Source organism: Rhineura floridana, chromosome 12 (assembly GCF_030035675.1).
Source record: "Rhineura floridana isolate rRhiFlo1 chromosome 12, rRhiFlo1.hap2, whole genome shotgun sequence".
In the NCBI taxonomy this organism is placed as follows: domain Eukaryota; kingdom Metazoa; phylum Chordata; class Lepidosauria; order Squamata; family Rhineuridae; genus Rhineura; species Rhineura floridana.
The window spans coordinates 15,498,156-15,512,253 of record NC_084491.1 but is presented as its reverse complement, the minus strand read 5'-3'; the positions used below and the strand labels follow the sequence as shown (position 1 = coordinate 15,512,253).

The 14,098-nt window shown below is 44.1% G+C and overlaps 1 protein-coding gene across 2 annotated transcripts in view; it reads right to left on the bottom strand.

The window, feature by feature from the left end:
• The window catches only part of DOCK5 (dedicator of cytokinesis 5), a 201,228-nt gene extending 188,839 nt beyond the window's left edge, over positions 1 to 12,389 (bottom strand). The window contains exon 1 of one of the 2 annotated variants that reach the window (XM_061593185.1): positions 12,251 to 12,389. Coding sequence is in view for 1 of the 2 variants with exons in the window: in XM_061593184.1 (XP_061449168.1) it covers positions 11,815 to 11,857 (43 nt within the window). In the remaining variant the exon portion in view is untranslated. Of the gene's footprint in view, positions 1 to 11,814; positions 12,171 to 12,250 lie in introns of those variants that run through there. The other variant, XM_061593184.1, reaches the window with a different exon arrangement.
• Positions 12,390 to 14,098: the final 1,709 nt, after the last annotated feature.

The following is a 14,098-nucleotide window of genomic DNA, read 5'->3' as shown; positions in this document are numbered from 1 at the left end:
TCCAAAAATAAGATATGTCCTTGGGTCTCTTTGCATCCTTGTTCAGATAAGTTACTATACAGTTACTCCTATTCACTGTCCTTTACCAAAAATAAAAAATAAAAAATATAGAAAATAGTTAAAGGGAATTTATGGGGAAATAGCCTGCTTCCTCTGCTTAAAGAGCGACTTATTCTAAAAGGCATCTATTAAGTCTAGCCTCAGTGTTTCATCAAAGGTCTGATGTACCAATTTTATTTCATTTTCACTTTGAAGCCTGGAAAATCAGAAATTTACGTATACTGAACCACTAAACTGAACCTCCCATATCTTGGTTATTAGCTTCAGGGATGATACCAGGTATGATACCAGAGTTTCCTGTGGTTGGTTTTTTTTGGGGGGGGGGTCTGGTTGCCTATTTTGCAAACCCTAGTCAGTAGTATTAGAAAAATAGCCCATAGTCCAGCAAGAATGTAGGTGTTCTTAAGTAGATTGGGCAACCAGTCATGCCCAGCGCAGACCCATGGTAATCAACGGACTCAAGTGATTTTTGTCCACTGATCTCAACGGGTCCACTCCAAGCATGACCCAGTTCTATATATCACCCATTAGATCCAAACTAAGGCCACATTCATACCATAAATCTATTCCACTATTATTCCACTTTAAACAGACATGACTTCCCCCAAAGAGTCCTGGGAAGTGTCATTTGTGAAGGATGTCAAGAATTGCTAGGAGACCCCTGCTTCCCTCACAAAGCTGCAATTCTGAATGGTTTTAACAGTTTATTGGTAGCTCTGTTTCATTTCTCTTATTATTTCGGAAAGTGAGAATTTGATTGATTCAGCTTCAAATACAAACTGAATCAAATTTCTCCCCCCATCTCTAATGGCAATTCTCTATTATCCTCACCAGGATAATACATCCTCACCAGCGTGCCAACATCTTGCTCTTCTAAAAAGCCAACTACTATTAACTCAGCTGTCACTAACCTGATAGCCAACTGTGATTCCTGGGGCTGTTGGGAGTTGTAATCCAAAACATCTGAAGGGAATTGGGTTGGCAAAGCTGCCCTAATCAGTGGTGCACTTAGTTAATTTTAGACTCTAAACTTAATGGTCTTAACAAAGAGGCTTCCTTGTTACATGGTTATGTGTGTTACTAGAAAGTGTGCTAAGCCAGTCTTGCTGTGTTCAGGGTCCCTCCTGCTGAGTGGGACCACGGACTTCTGCCCAAAAGTCCTGCCCTGACAGCACCATTGCGCCTAAGTCTTCTACAATGGCAGTTTCAACCACTCACACTTGTAACTCTCACATCCCTCAAATGAAGCTACATTAAATCAACAATACCAGTGCTTCGCAATGAGTCATCTCTAGCCACAGAAGAAATAAAGTTCAGGGTGTGCAGACTTAACACACCCTTCGGAAGGAAAAAAAAATCACCCATTAGATAAGACAACAGTGCATTTCATATGTACGCTGTAGGGACTGATATCAAGGTAACAGTGTCCACATGCCCTCTGGAATTAATGAAGGTTCAAAGAAAGGGAAATTACATTGTTTTATCAGTGTAGGCGTGGACTGTTTTGAACGAACTGCTGGAAACTGGAAGTCTTTTTAACTGCAGGACTGAATTATTCACCTTCCCATGCATATGGGGCCTTAAGTGACCCCAAAGAGGGGTAAAGAAGAGATGTAAAGGTTTTCTCCCCAGCCTATGCCACCTTATAATCTATAGTGTTTCAAACCTTCCTTCCAGTCCATTTTTTTAAAGGAAAGTTTTATTAAAAGAGCATTATAGTTAGACCCCAATTAAAGTAAATTAAAGGAAAAAGAAAGCACATCCAAGAAAGGGCAGCAAGAAAGGCTCCAACATGCTGAAAATTCTTAACACCACAGTAGCTACTTTATGCTTAGGCAGCAGTTAACTATTTATTATTATTATTATATTTATTACAGTTCTACCCCAGCTTTCCTCCAAGGAGCTCAAGGTGGCATACATTGTACTTCCCTCCTCATTTAATTCCCACAACAACCCTGTGAGACAGGTTATGCTGGGAGACAGTGACTGGCCCAAGGCCACCCAGTGAGCGTCATGGCTGAGTGGGGATTTGAACCCACGTCTCCCAAGTCATAATCCAACATTCTAACCATTACAGTGGCTTTCTTACACCTTACTGGCTCTCAAGGTATTCAGTCCTTTGAGATGTTTTATTCTTACCGAGGAATGGATGGATCTGTTCTCTCACTTTCTTATTTTCTAGCCTTAAATTCAGTTCCCCATATTTCCATATCAGATGGTTTTTTTAAAAAAAATCTTCATGATAACTTGTCAATATTTTGGTGTGGACACATTTTGGTATGCAGTTTTAACTAATGTACACAGTTGTGCAAGCAATGTTCCCTGACACATTTTTGTATGTTATTTTCATCAATGTATCCATTTTTATGCACATATTCTCCTAATATATGCATTTCCGTAAACACTGCTGGTTGGAGAACTGCATTGCAAAATTTGGCTAAGTGCAAATGTTCAAGGACAGCTCTGTTTTGGTTTGCACAGTGTTTTGAGAAGTGTGAATTGGGTTGTTTCTCATTAAAATGCAAACAAAAACGAATTAGTCCCCCAAGCGTATTTTTAACCCCAGGGAGTTTTGAAAGAAAAGCTAAAAGAAAAACAAAACAAGAAAGGCACTGGGACCTCTCAGACCCCACAGGAATTTACACTGAGAATCATTACAGGCCCTGGATACCATCACTGTATAGTTCTACAAATGTTCCTACGACTATACACAATAATCACTGGGCTCCTACTGGGAGGAAAGGCGGGATATAAATATAACAAATAAATAAATAAATAAATAAAATGTCTTAGAATAGAATCACAGAAATTGTAGAGTTGGAAGGGGTCTGTAAGGCCATCAAGTCCAACCACCTGCTCAGTACAGGAATTTCATGTTCATTGCACACATGCACACACATACAGTAGGGCCCCACTCATATGGCAGGTTACATTCCAGACCCCCGCCGAAAAGTGAAACACACCGAAACGCGTAACTCCATCAATAAAATGGCACCCGACGCCAAAAAAGCGGAACAAGCGCCGTATGAGTGGGGCCTTACTCTAATTGAAAGCCACTGTATTAGCGGAACGCCAAAAAGCGGAACCCTACCATACACACTTTCCCCTAACATATGCATCTTGGTAAATTTTGTCTCTGTATGGATATGAGAAAAAGTATCCCGCATACTTTCCTGGCTCAATTGCTTCAACAGGAGGAAGGCTGGGGACTGAGTGTATGGGGGCAATGCGCATGGGAATGTTGGGGGGGGGGCTTGGATGTGCACCCTTGCTCCCCCCCCATGGATACAGAGTTTGCATGTTCAGGCAAATATAGGCCCCATCTGCATTAAACATTTAAAACTGTATCTATGATTCTATGTTGCTTCCTCCATGGCTTCCTCCAAAGAGTACTGGGAAGTATAGATTGTGAAGGGTGCTGAGAGTTGTTAGGAGAGCCCTATTTCCCTCAAAGAGCTACAGTTCCCAGAGTTCCCTGCAAAGAGGGTCAAATTGGGAAACCACTCTAGTAAATTGTAGGTTGCTGAGGGGAATATAGGTCATCCTTAACAAATTAAGTTCCCAGGATTCTTTTGGGGAAGCCATGACTGTTTAAAGTGGCATGATACTGCTTTAAATGTATACTCTGCCTGACTTCTCTCACTGCTTATTAGATGTATTATATTTTTCGCTCTGGAAGCCTCTTGGAATACGTCTTTGAAGAAAAATGGTCTGAACGGGCTGCTTGTCATCCTTTTTGCCTTGGCCTAGTCCCCTAAATGTTGTTTCTTCCAGCTAATTTTTTTTTTTTTTAAATCTGTTTCATTTCTGTCTTGCTTTTGGAGGCATGCTTTTCTGATTTCCCTTTTGTGGCATCTTTGGGTTTTCTCACATCTTGAACTAAGAGTTCCTCTTGTCACATTAGCCATACACACACGCATGCTTTCATGTATGCAGAACTCCCTTCCCCCAAGCATTCTCTTGTTCCTTGATGCCGCTTCATCCCCACCCCATTGATCCTCTCTACTAGCTTGAGGTGGGCTATAGCTCATTGGTCAGGCACATGCCTTGCATACACTACAGAACATCCCAGGTTCAGTCCCCAACATCTCCATCTAGAAAGAACAAGTGGGACCTGCATCAAAATGTTGTAGTGTGAAGTGCTGCTGTTCGTGATTCCTCTCGCTCAATCCTATTCTCTCCCACAGTCAGTTTGCATTCTGTGGCCACTGAGCCTGTACAGTCTTTGATCAGTTCCCCTTCCCTTAGGCTTTTCTTGATAGAAAATTTTTCCTCCAAGCCCACTCGTATTTTTCCTTTGTATGGGTTTCCCTCCCCCCCATTTTTGCTAGATAAGCAACAACATTCACAGCCTGAACATCAGAAATAAATGGTGTGATTTTCAGGAGTCAGCCCTTGTAGGCCGCTGGAAAAATCAACAACTGTTAGGTTGAAGGGCAGTATATAAATGAATAATAAGACATGCTGGGAGAACATAGTAGGTGGTATTCTATGATAGTCCTACTAAGAGTAAACCCACTGAAGTTAATAGATATGGCTAACTTAGGTTCATCAGTTTCATTGGGTCTACTGTGAGTAGGATTTAGTTGACTACAACCCATAGATCATATCTGAATGAGGTCATATCGGCACCATACATTTAAAGTACTCTTATACCACTTTAACAGTCATGACTTCTCCCAAAGTATCCTGGGAACTGTAGTTGTTAAGGGTGCTGAGAGCTGTTCGGAGACACCTCTTCCCCTCACAGAGCTAGAGTTCTCAGAGCTCACTGGGAAGAGGGATTGATTGTGTGATTTGGGGCACTTCATACGGGCAAGTCATCCATGGATGCTGCAGACATTGTGATGAAAAGCGTGCATCCTTACGAAGAACATAATGTAAAAAGGGTGTTGCTAAATTATTTTTCTGTAGTATATGAAATTTCTCCTGTGTGCATGAATTTTGTATTGTTAGCTGTGGAACTGATTTGTCATGTCACTGACTGTCAGTGATGTGCGTTTTCCAGAAAGTTTTGCATTGGAACATTTTCTGATGCCCTAATAAGTGATCAATTTAGCTAGTTTATTATTGTTGTTGTATTCAGTAAACAAAGCCAAAACTTTGAAACTGCCAAATCTGCTGAATATTGTATTTGCAATTTGCATCCATTTATAGTTACCTAATAAATTTATGGAATGGAAAATTTTCCATGGAAAAAATGAACCACTGGGGGAAAAAACTCAAAAAGTTTTCTGACTTGCTTCACTGATTGTGGGGTAAGGGGAACTGGCCTGGCTTGTAAACTACAGGAAAAGTCTTATACTTACTCCTTTCTCAATAAAACTTGCTGGGCCTTGCAGAAGGTCCCAGGTTCAATCCCTGGCATCTCTAGTTCAAAGGATCAGGTAGCAGGTGATATAAAATCCCCCTCCCTGTCTTCTACTCTGAAGAGCCACTGCCAGGCAGGAAGTAATGCCAACCTAGTAGACAAACAGTCCGTCCTGGTATAAGGCAGTATCCTGTGCTTTACATTTTGTATTTATAAGCACCCTTGAAAGTGCCTTTTGTCGAGTCTGAAGGGTGTATGTATCTAACGTTAGGTATTCATCCCTTCAAAATACCCAGAGGATCCAGCAAATGATATGACAGGGATGGGGAACCTTGGGCCCAGGGGTTAAATGTGGCCCTCCAGGTCCCTCTATCTGGCCCTTGAGACTCTCCCCAGGCCACATCCCTCACTGGCTCTGCCTGGAACCCTCTTTGAGTGTTTTTGCTTGGCTGGGGCTGGATTACTGCAGTGCACCCTGTGTGGGGCTTCCCTCACGCTTGACCCAGAATCTGCAGTTAGTGCAAAATGCTGTGGTACAGTTGCTGACAGGAGCGACCCCTTCTCCATATACTGTATAAAAATGAATCTATGAACAAAAACAGAATACAAAAATGCATTATATGACAAGTAATTACTGGCTAAAACTGCCTACAGAAATGAGTTTATTAGGAGAAATTTGTACAATAATACTGGATAATTTTCATGAGGATTTTTTTCAAAAAAAATCGCAAATTGCTGCAGAAATGTAGAAAACTGAATTTAAGATGAGAAAAATGAGAAATTGAGAGCTGAAATTGACAGATCCTTCCATCCATAGATCCTGATAAAACAGGGCCCCCAATTCTGCAAAGTGATCTTCTCATGCAGAATTGAACTCAAGTGAAATCCCTCAGCAGACCTTCCCCAGTCAAGGCAAGGAATGTTGGGGCACACAGCAAGCGGAGCGACACACAGAGAGATGCTGGGAACAGAACTCCCGTTCCTAGACACAGAGTTTGTCTAGTCAGGCAAATGTCTGAACGCGCCTAATCTTGTCCAGGTATGTGTGTAGAAGATGGTGTCCAGCGATGGAATCCACCATTATGAGCCACTCAGCTTTGTTTTTATTTGTTTTCCTTCTGTTTAAGTTTCCGGTTCTTACGGCTGAAGAGATAAGCTTGACAACCTGCAGGCAGAGCCTGAGAAGTCTCAAGAACTAGAACGGGGGATGAGCAAGAATCACAGTGGTCAAGACATGAAACATTTGGGATTCTGAACAGTTTGTTGCCTGGGCATGACAACAGCCACAAGCAGAGTGACTTACGCTGAACTGATTTGCATCGCTTGTTCGGATTATAGAGTGGGCACAGGGTGGATATCTGCTCTGGCATACAATATATGTCACCGTCCTATGGACAGAGTTTACACGTGCAAAGTGGGCCCAGCCAAGCAAGAAGCTAAGAGGATGAAAGGAAAATTAACACAGCAGGAAAGCACAGGCCTATTTCTAGCAGCTGAGCTTGTGGAGCAGGGATACACAACAGCATAACCCTACCTATGTCTACTCAGAAGTACGTCCTATTGAGTTCAGTGGGGCTTATTCTCAAGAATTGCATCCTGAATCTATTTCCAGCCCATGCCACATTCATGTGTGTTCACCCGTAAGTCTGTTCTGATTCCACATTATCTGCATTTATTTTTTTAAAAGGCACAAAAGTTTGCATTTAAATACGTATTTTGAATGTATTTCCTTTCAAAACATTAAATATCTCAAAACACTGGGATGCATCCAACGCTTTTCAGAGTAGACCCATTGAAATTAATAGACATGGCTAACTTAGGTCCATGAATTTCAAGGAGTCTACTCTGTGTAGAAGTTAGCTGGATACCACCATCTCAAAATATTAAAACTATGCAAAATTATGCATTTAAATACATATTTTACCTCAATCCCCACATTCTCTCAAAAACAATTTAGTATCTCTTTGAGCCAAGAACAGCATCACAACATTCAGAACAGCACAAACTCAAAACAGTACGGCAGGCATAGATCAGGTCAGCTTGTATTGGAATCCCCAAAGATCAAATTCTTCAAGCATCCCTAGCAGGGAGACAGCAGGTACAGAGCAGGGCCTTCCAAAGCACAGTGTCTCACAACATCACTCCTAGGAGTGGGAAGACACTAGAATCCTATTGTGTGATTTGGGTGGACAGTTCAGGGATTGCACCTGTTGCACCAGAAAGAGTGGCAAGGTCAAGGACAGCCAACCTGACCCAAGTTGATCCTGGCAGGGCAGACAAAATTATACAGCCTCTGTGTTTGCACGTGGGCATTTCCCCTTCCATTGTAGTGAAGGGGCTCAGAGTGTGCCTGAACATAAAGCAGAGTCCTGCTGGATCAAACCAATGGTCTATCTCAGAAGTGCGGAACCTTTGGCTTCCAGATGCTGCTGAAGGACAAAGCCCACCAGCCCAAAAAGCATGGCCAATGGCCTGTGATGATGAGAGGTGTAATTCAGCAACCTGCAGAGGGCCAAAGGCTCCCCACACCTCGCCTATCTAGTTGTGCATCTTATTTCCTGCAGAGGACAAGCAGATGCTTTTAGAAAGCCCACAAGCAAGGCACGAAGGAAAGGCTGCAGACCTACTTGCTAATAGTCCCTTCATGATGGTTATTCAGAGATACCCTGCTCCTGACCTTGGAGGTTCCACTTAGCTCCCATGGACATTAGCCACTGATACATTTTGCCCCTGAATTTATCTAATTCCCAGCAGTCATCTTGTGGTAGTGAATTTCTTACGTTGTGTTAAACGCACATTTTTGTCTGTCCCTAATTTCTTTGGATGGCTCGGAGGAGAAACATGTCTCCCTACCCACTTCCTCCACACAACCCACCAACCTAAGTCTCTCTACTTTTGATGCTCAGGCTGTGAGCGCCATTGCACCACCCCCATACAAAAGAGGGTAGTTTCAGAAGGCTTTGGAGAACCCTGAATACAAGGAATACAAAAATCTTTCCTAATATAGGAGAGTATAAGTGTTCAACGAGCACTGAAGGTGTTCAGTAGTCATAAGCAATTTTGGGGTGAGGGGGTGAAATACAAAATCAGGGAGAGTAATGGAATAGCTGGAATACTACACAGGGAGTAGTATTTTATTGCACACCCCACTTGTCATTTATCAACCTTGTGTATCTCTCAACTACTCAATGCTTCAGTGCAGCCTCCCCCAACCTGGTGCCCGCTAGATGTTTTGGACCCCAACTCCCATGTGTCCTGACCGCTGGCCTTGGGGGCTGGGGCTGATTGGAGTGGTAGCCCAAAAGACCTGGAGAGTACAAGGACAGGGAAGGCCTCCAACCCACTGATCAGATTTGTTTGCCCTTTTCTGCATCTTTCCCACATTCAATGCATCTTTTTTTTTAAAGGTAAAATGAGCAGGTCAAAACTGAGAAGTTTGGATTAAAACACAGATGAGGAACTTACGATCCTCCAGTTGTTGTTGAACTACAACTCCCATCAGCCCTGACCACTGGCCATGCTGTTTGGGGCTGATGAGAGTGGGAGTCCAACAACATTTTTGGCTCCCCAGGACTGGTTTAAAACAAAGTTCAGGGAACCTCTAGCATAGGCGGTGAGAATACAAAGTGCTCAAAGCAGGAGGCGGCGGTTGTGCCGATACGCAATGACTTCACCATGCTGCATTGGGAGGAGGGAGGGGGACCCTTCTCATTCTGCTGAGTGGCTCCCTGAATTTCTGCCCCAAAGTCCTGCCTTGGAAGCACCACTGGTGGAGGCTTAAGAGGCAAAAGCGAGGGAGTCCAAGGGAAACACAGTGTTGGGCAGACATAACAAAACTGAAAATTGCAACAAAAAGAAGGCACAGCGTTCATTTTGCAGTGACATGAGAACCACAAACTACAGGGGAAGAGTGGAAGAGGGGCTGGGAAAAGTGTTACAATTTCAGCCCACCTTCCCTCAGAACAGCAAGGCAACATACACCACTCTCCGCCTTACCCTTTTTTATATATATAATTCTCACAACCACCCTGCAAGCTTGGTCAGGGTGGCCCAACTTCACCCAGCAAGCTTTGTGGGATTTGGATCTCAGCTCTTCCCAGTCTAGGCCCGGCACCCTAATGCCAGGACCTGGTGGACAGAGACAGAAGCAGGCCTACATTTTGGTCAGGGTTCAACCTTAGTCCCACTACCTGTTTTAGATTTAAGTGCTGCATATTAGAGCACATGAAGCGATGATAAAGCAAAGTGCCTCTGGGCATATACAGAGTGTCTCACCCATCACCAAGTACACTCAATTAACCCCTAAGCTACAGAGAATAGAGGAAAGTACTTCTGGGTCACAAGGTGTTCTTAACTCAGTCCTGGGGAACCTGGGGCCCTCCAGATGCTGCTGAGACTCCATCAGCCCCAGCCAACATGGGCAATTATCAGGGGATTTTGGTTCTTGGAAGCCAACAGTATGTGCAGTGCCAAAAGTATTGGGTTGTACCCAAACTTAGCCATACTCAGAGTAGACCCACTGAAACTGATGAACATGGCTAACTTAGGTCTATTAATTTCAGTGGGTCTAATCTAGGGATGGTATAGAATATTTGCAAAATTGGATTTGGTGTCGAATTCTGGGACAATCCACAAGTTCATCTCATCGTCAAACAGGCTCCTACTCTTGGCGTGTGTTCGTGGCTGTTAGACACACCATAATTTTTTTTAAAAAAAACTGCAGCGAGAATTATATAATTTATGTAATTATTTTTGTAATCTGCTGCTGCTGTATAAATTATATAAATATACAGCAGCATAAAGAATAATGGAGAAAATTATGTAATTTTTTGGACAAAATAATGGGAATAAAAGGGAGAACTGGGAATCGTAATAACTAGCAAAACACAATTTATAGCGAATTGGAACTGGCAGCCCATTTGACAAACTGAAAAACGGAACAGAATCAGATAGTAAGCCCCATCCCTAGTCTACTCTGAGAAAAGCTTAGCAGGTTACAACTGCCTGATCACAGCCTAACCTAGGATAGGTCATAACAGCAGCACTACCATTTAATGTATTGTAGACATCAGATTCCCAAACTGTGGTTCATGGACCACCAGCGGTCTACGACCTTCATGCAGGTGGTCCACAACACGTCTGCATTAAACATTCATCTTGATTTTTAATTGCATTTTTACTGCATCTTTTATTTTATATTGCATTTCATGTTCACTTCTATGAAATGCAAATAGCAACACACTAAAACACAATATAAGCAGCAATAAAAAAAAATGCGATTAAAAATCATACAGAGTCCAGCACAGCCCATAGGAATTGCTACAAGCAGAGAAACGATAAAGTGGTCCGTCAAGACCGTCCATAACTTTCACGTGGTCCACAGGGGGGGGGGGAGTTGGGGACCCATTAGAAGAAAGAAATGAATAAAGAAGTGGGTCCCCAAAGGGATGTTTGGGCTGAAGGTGAATCTCAGATCTGAAAAGGTTGCCTGATGACCGTTCTAAGGCAGATCTGAACCCAGCCACGGCACAGGGGAGCCTGCCATGGAAACAATGACTTCTATGGAAAAGACCCATAATTAGACCATCAGTGGGAGAGAGCAATGGGGAGGGCCAGAGCTGTACTTGACATCAGAGGCCAGTGACCATTGTTAGAAGAGGCAGCCTTATACCATCCACAAAATCACAACATTGCACTCCAAGTTAATTAATCCAGAGGAGCCAGGACTTCCTCATTTCACATTTAAGGTGAATCAGAAGTCCCTTTTGATGTTGGGGGAGGGAGTCCTTCCCTTTCTCTCCCACCTTGGCTGTATGGCAGATTTAAGAAAGGGTGTTAATGGGTAACCAATGGGCTTAAGGGCTCTTGAATACTCTCCTTTAGAAACTTTAAAAGAAGAAGGGGGAGTGGAGAGCCAGAGCCAGAAAGGAGGAACAAGGCTTTCTTACTCCTAAGGAAAGGGTGGAGTCACGTTTTATACCCTCCTATGCCCAACACTGCAATCCTGTACGCACACAGTCAGGTAGTAAGGCCCTTTGAACGAAATGGCTCTGCCTACTAAGTCGACATACGAAGGAGCACTCTGACAACCGCTCAGGAAGAAAAGAAAATTGTAACCATTCACACAAACAAAATACAGAAGGTGGGGAGGGGGGAATTGTCTGATCTAAGAGTGTCAAAGAAACTCAGAAAATACAGAAGGTGGGGAGGGGGGGTCAGTTCAGCAGAATGGACCTCTGGAGGGCGAAGAGAGAAAAGTCCTGGCAAAGAGAAAGAGCAACCATGGGAAGGGTTAAGATCCCGGCGGGAGTAGACCCACCACCACCACCACCACCTCCGGGCGGAAGAAGCAAGAGACACGCGTGTTGTTGCACGTAGGAACCACAGCTATTTGCGGGTGGGGTCGGGTGGAGGGAAAGAGAAACCTTCCCGCGATCACTCACCGACGCCGTATTTCTCCCGCTTAGTAGGGATCCAGCGCGCCATGCCGGGACGCAGAGGGATTCCCCCACCACCACCACCCCTCTCCTTCGGCGTCACCCAGCCGGCAGGCGGTTCCGCGACTCAGCCCCCTCCGGCCTCGGAGGCTCCCAGCTCCCCCGCCATAGTCAAAGGGTCGGATCCAGACCGCAGCGTCCCCCCACTTCTCCTTTGCGAGTTGATTCCCGGGCAGCCGCAGGGCGCCGCCGAGGGGGAACTTTCCGACCCGGACGGCCCGCTTCTGCAGCCTCCGGAGAAGCAGCAGCAGATCCAACGCCGCTCCTGCCGCCGCCGAGTCAGAGCGCGAAGGGGCGGGCCCTCTCCGCCTCAGCCGCCGGGAGGAATCACCTGCCCCGCCTTTGCCTTACCCGGGACGGGGATGGGCTTGGAGCTACTTACTGGGCGTCGGGCCCGCTGCAGTAGTTCAACCTCCGCCGGGATTGCGTGGGAGCCGAATCCCAGGGAAGAACCCGACGCCGGTGTGCGCGGCGACTTCCCATCCCGCCGCTTGCGGAACTCCGGACAGGGAATTGGGCTTCCTCCTAGGAAAGTGCGCGATGGGAACGCAACTTGACGTGGATATCGGGAGTTGCGTTTCCGTGGGATTGGCGGCCCAGGAGGGATGGAAGGATCTGTCTCTGTGTCGGTTCTCTCCGTTTTCCATTTATTCAGTGCTCCACATTTCTGCAGCAATTTGCGATTTTTTAAAAAAAATCTTCATGAAGCTTCTCCAGCATTTTAGTGTGAATTTCTCCTAATAAACACCTTTTTGTAGGCAGTTTTGACTAATGTACACATTTTTGCAAGCATTTTCTCATCATATAATGCATTCTTGCATGTTTTTTCACTCATTCATTTTTATGAATACTTTCTCCTAATATTTTTGAAAATATTTGGTAACATTGGTTGAGAACTGCATCACAAAATTCAAATAAGTGCAAATTTCAACGAATGGCTGTTTGGTTGTCATTATGTTTTGGAAAGGGCAACTTTGATAGATTCAGCTTGAAATGTGAACTGAATCAAAATCAATCCCTATTGTCAAGTAAGGGATACACTTATTCAATGGGAGTGTTCCTTACATTGCAAATAGCAAGCAGGGAAAGGGTTAAAGCTGTGTCTGTGTCTTGTCTAGTTTGGCCTTTAGGATAGCAGTTGTGCCATATTGGCTGCAACGCTATACCTACTTAGTTGGAAGTAAGTCCCACAGAACTGGGTAGGACTGGCTTTTGAATAGACAAGTACACGATTGCACTGCAAGCTTATGCTGGTGTGGTGCAGTTTGTTTGCTTATACCTTCAAAGGATATATATCTCACTCTTTAGACAAGAAAGCCTCTCACACAAATAACACAGTCCCCGCCCTCAGGCTTCCAATCTAAAAAGACAACACAAAAGGGGATAGGGAAAAGGAAACACATAAGGAAAGGAGGTGAGGAGGGAAGAGGAAAGCAAGCAAACTCTGAGGGGAAGAGCAAGAATATATTTTCTAAGATGATACGTGCCCCCTGCTATTTCATAATGCCTTGAATTAAAAATATTTTTCATGCACACACACAAACATGATTAATTGCAACCTTAATTATTCGTATCCTAGCTAACTTCCAAGGACACTATTTTGTGTGTTTATTTTTGCATTTATATCACACCTTTCCTCTAAAGGAGCTCAAGGTGGAGTACATCATTCTCCCCCATTCCACAGCCACCCTGCAAAGTAGGTTAGGCTGAAAGACTGTGACTAGCTCAAGGTCACCCTTCATGGTGCAGTGGAGATTTGAACCCGGGTCTCCCAGGTCACATAGTCTGACATTCTAACCACTACACCACACTGCGGGGTGGGGAGGAGTCAGATTTCAGGCTTGTTGGATCCAACATCTGCTTTGTATTTTTACTACAGCCTCAAGATCTACCAGGTACAAAAGGTATACAGTAAGAATTAATAAACAGAATGTCTCTGAGTATATTCTGAATTAAACTGAGCCCAGCAGTTTTTTCACACAAAGATATCTTTCAGGTATCCTGGTCCCAAGCTGTATAGGGCTTTGTACACCAAAACTAGAACCTTGAACTTAAAACAGAATTGTTAAACAGTTGGGAGTCTGAAATCCTTACTGATCTGCTGGAAATCATGCAGATGTCTACCAGTAGATCCTATTCTACCTTCTGCCAACCTCTGGTATACACAATCCACCTGTGAGATAGGTTAAGTTGGGAGGCATAAATTCAGGAGAATAGATTAGCAGAATCC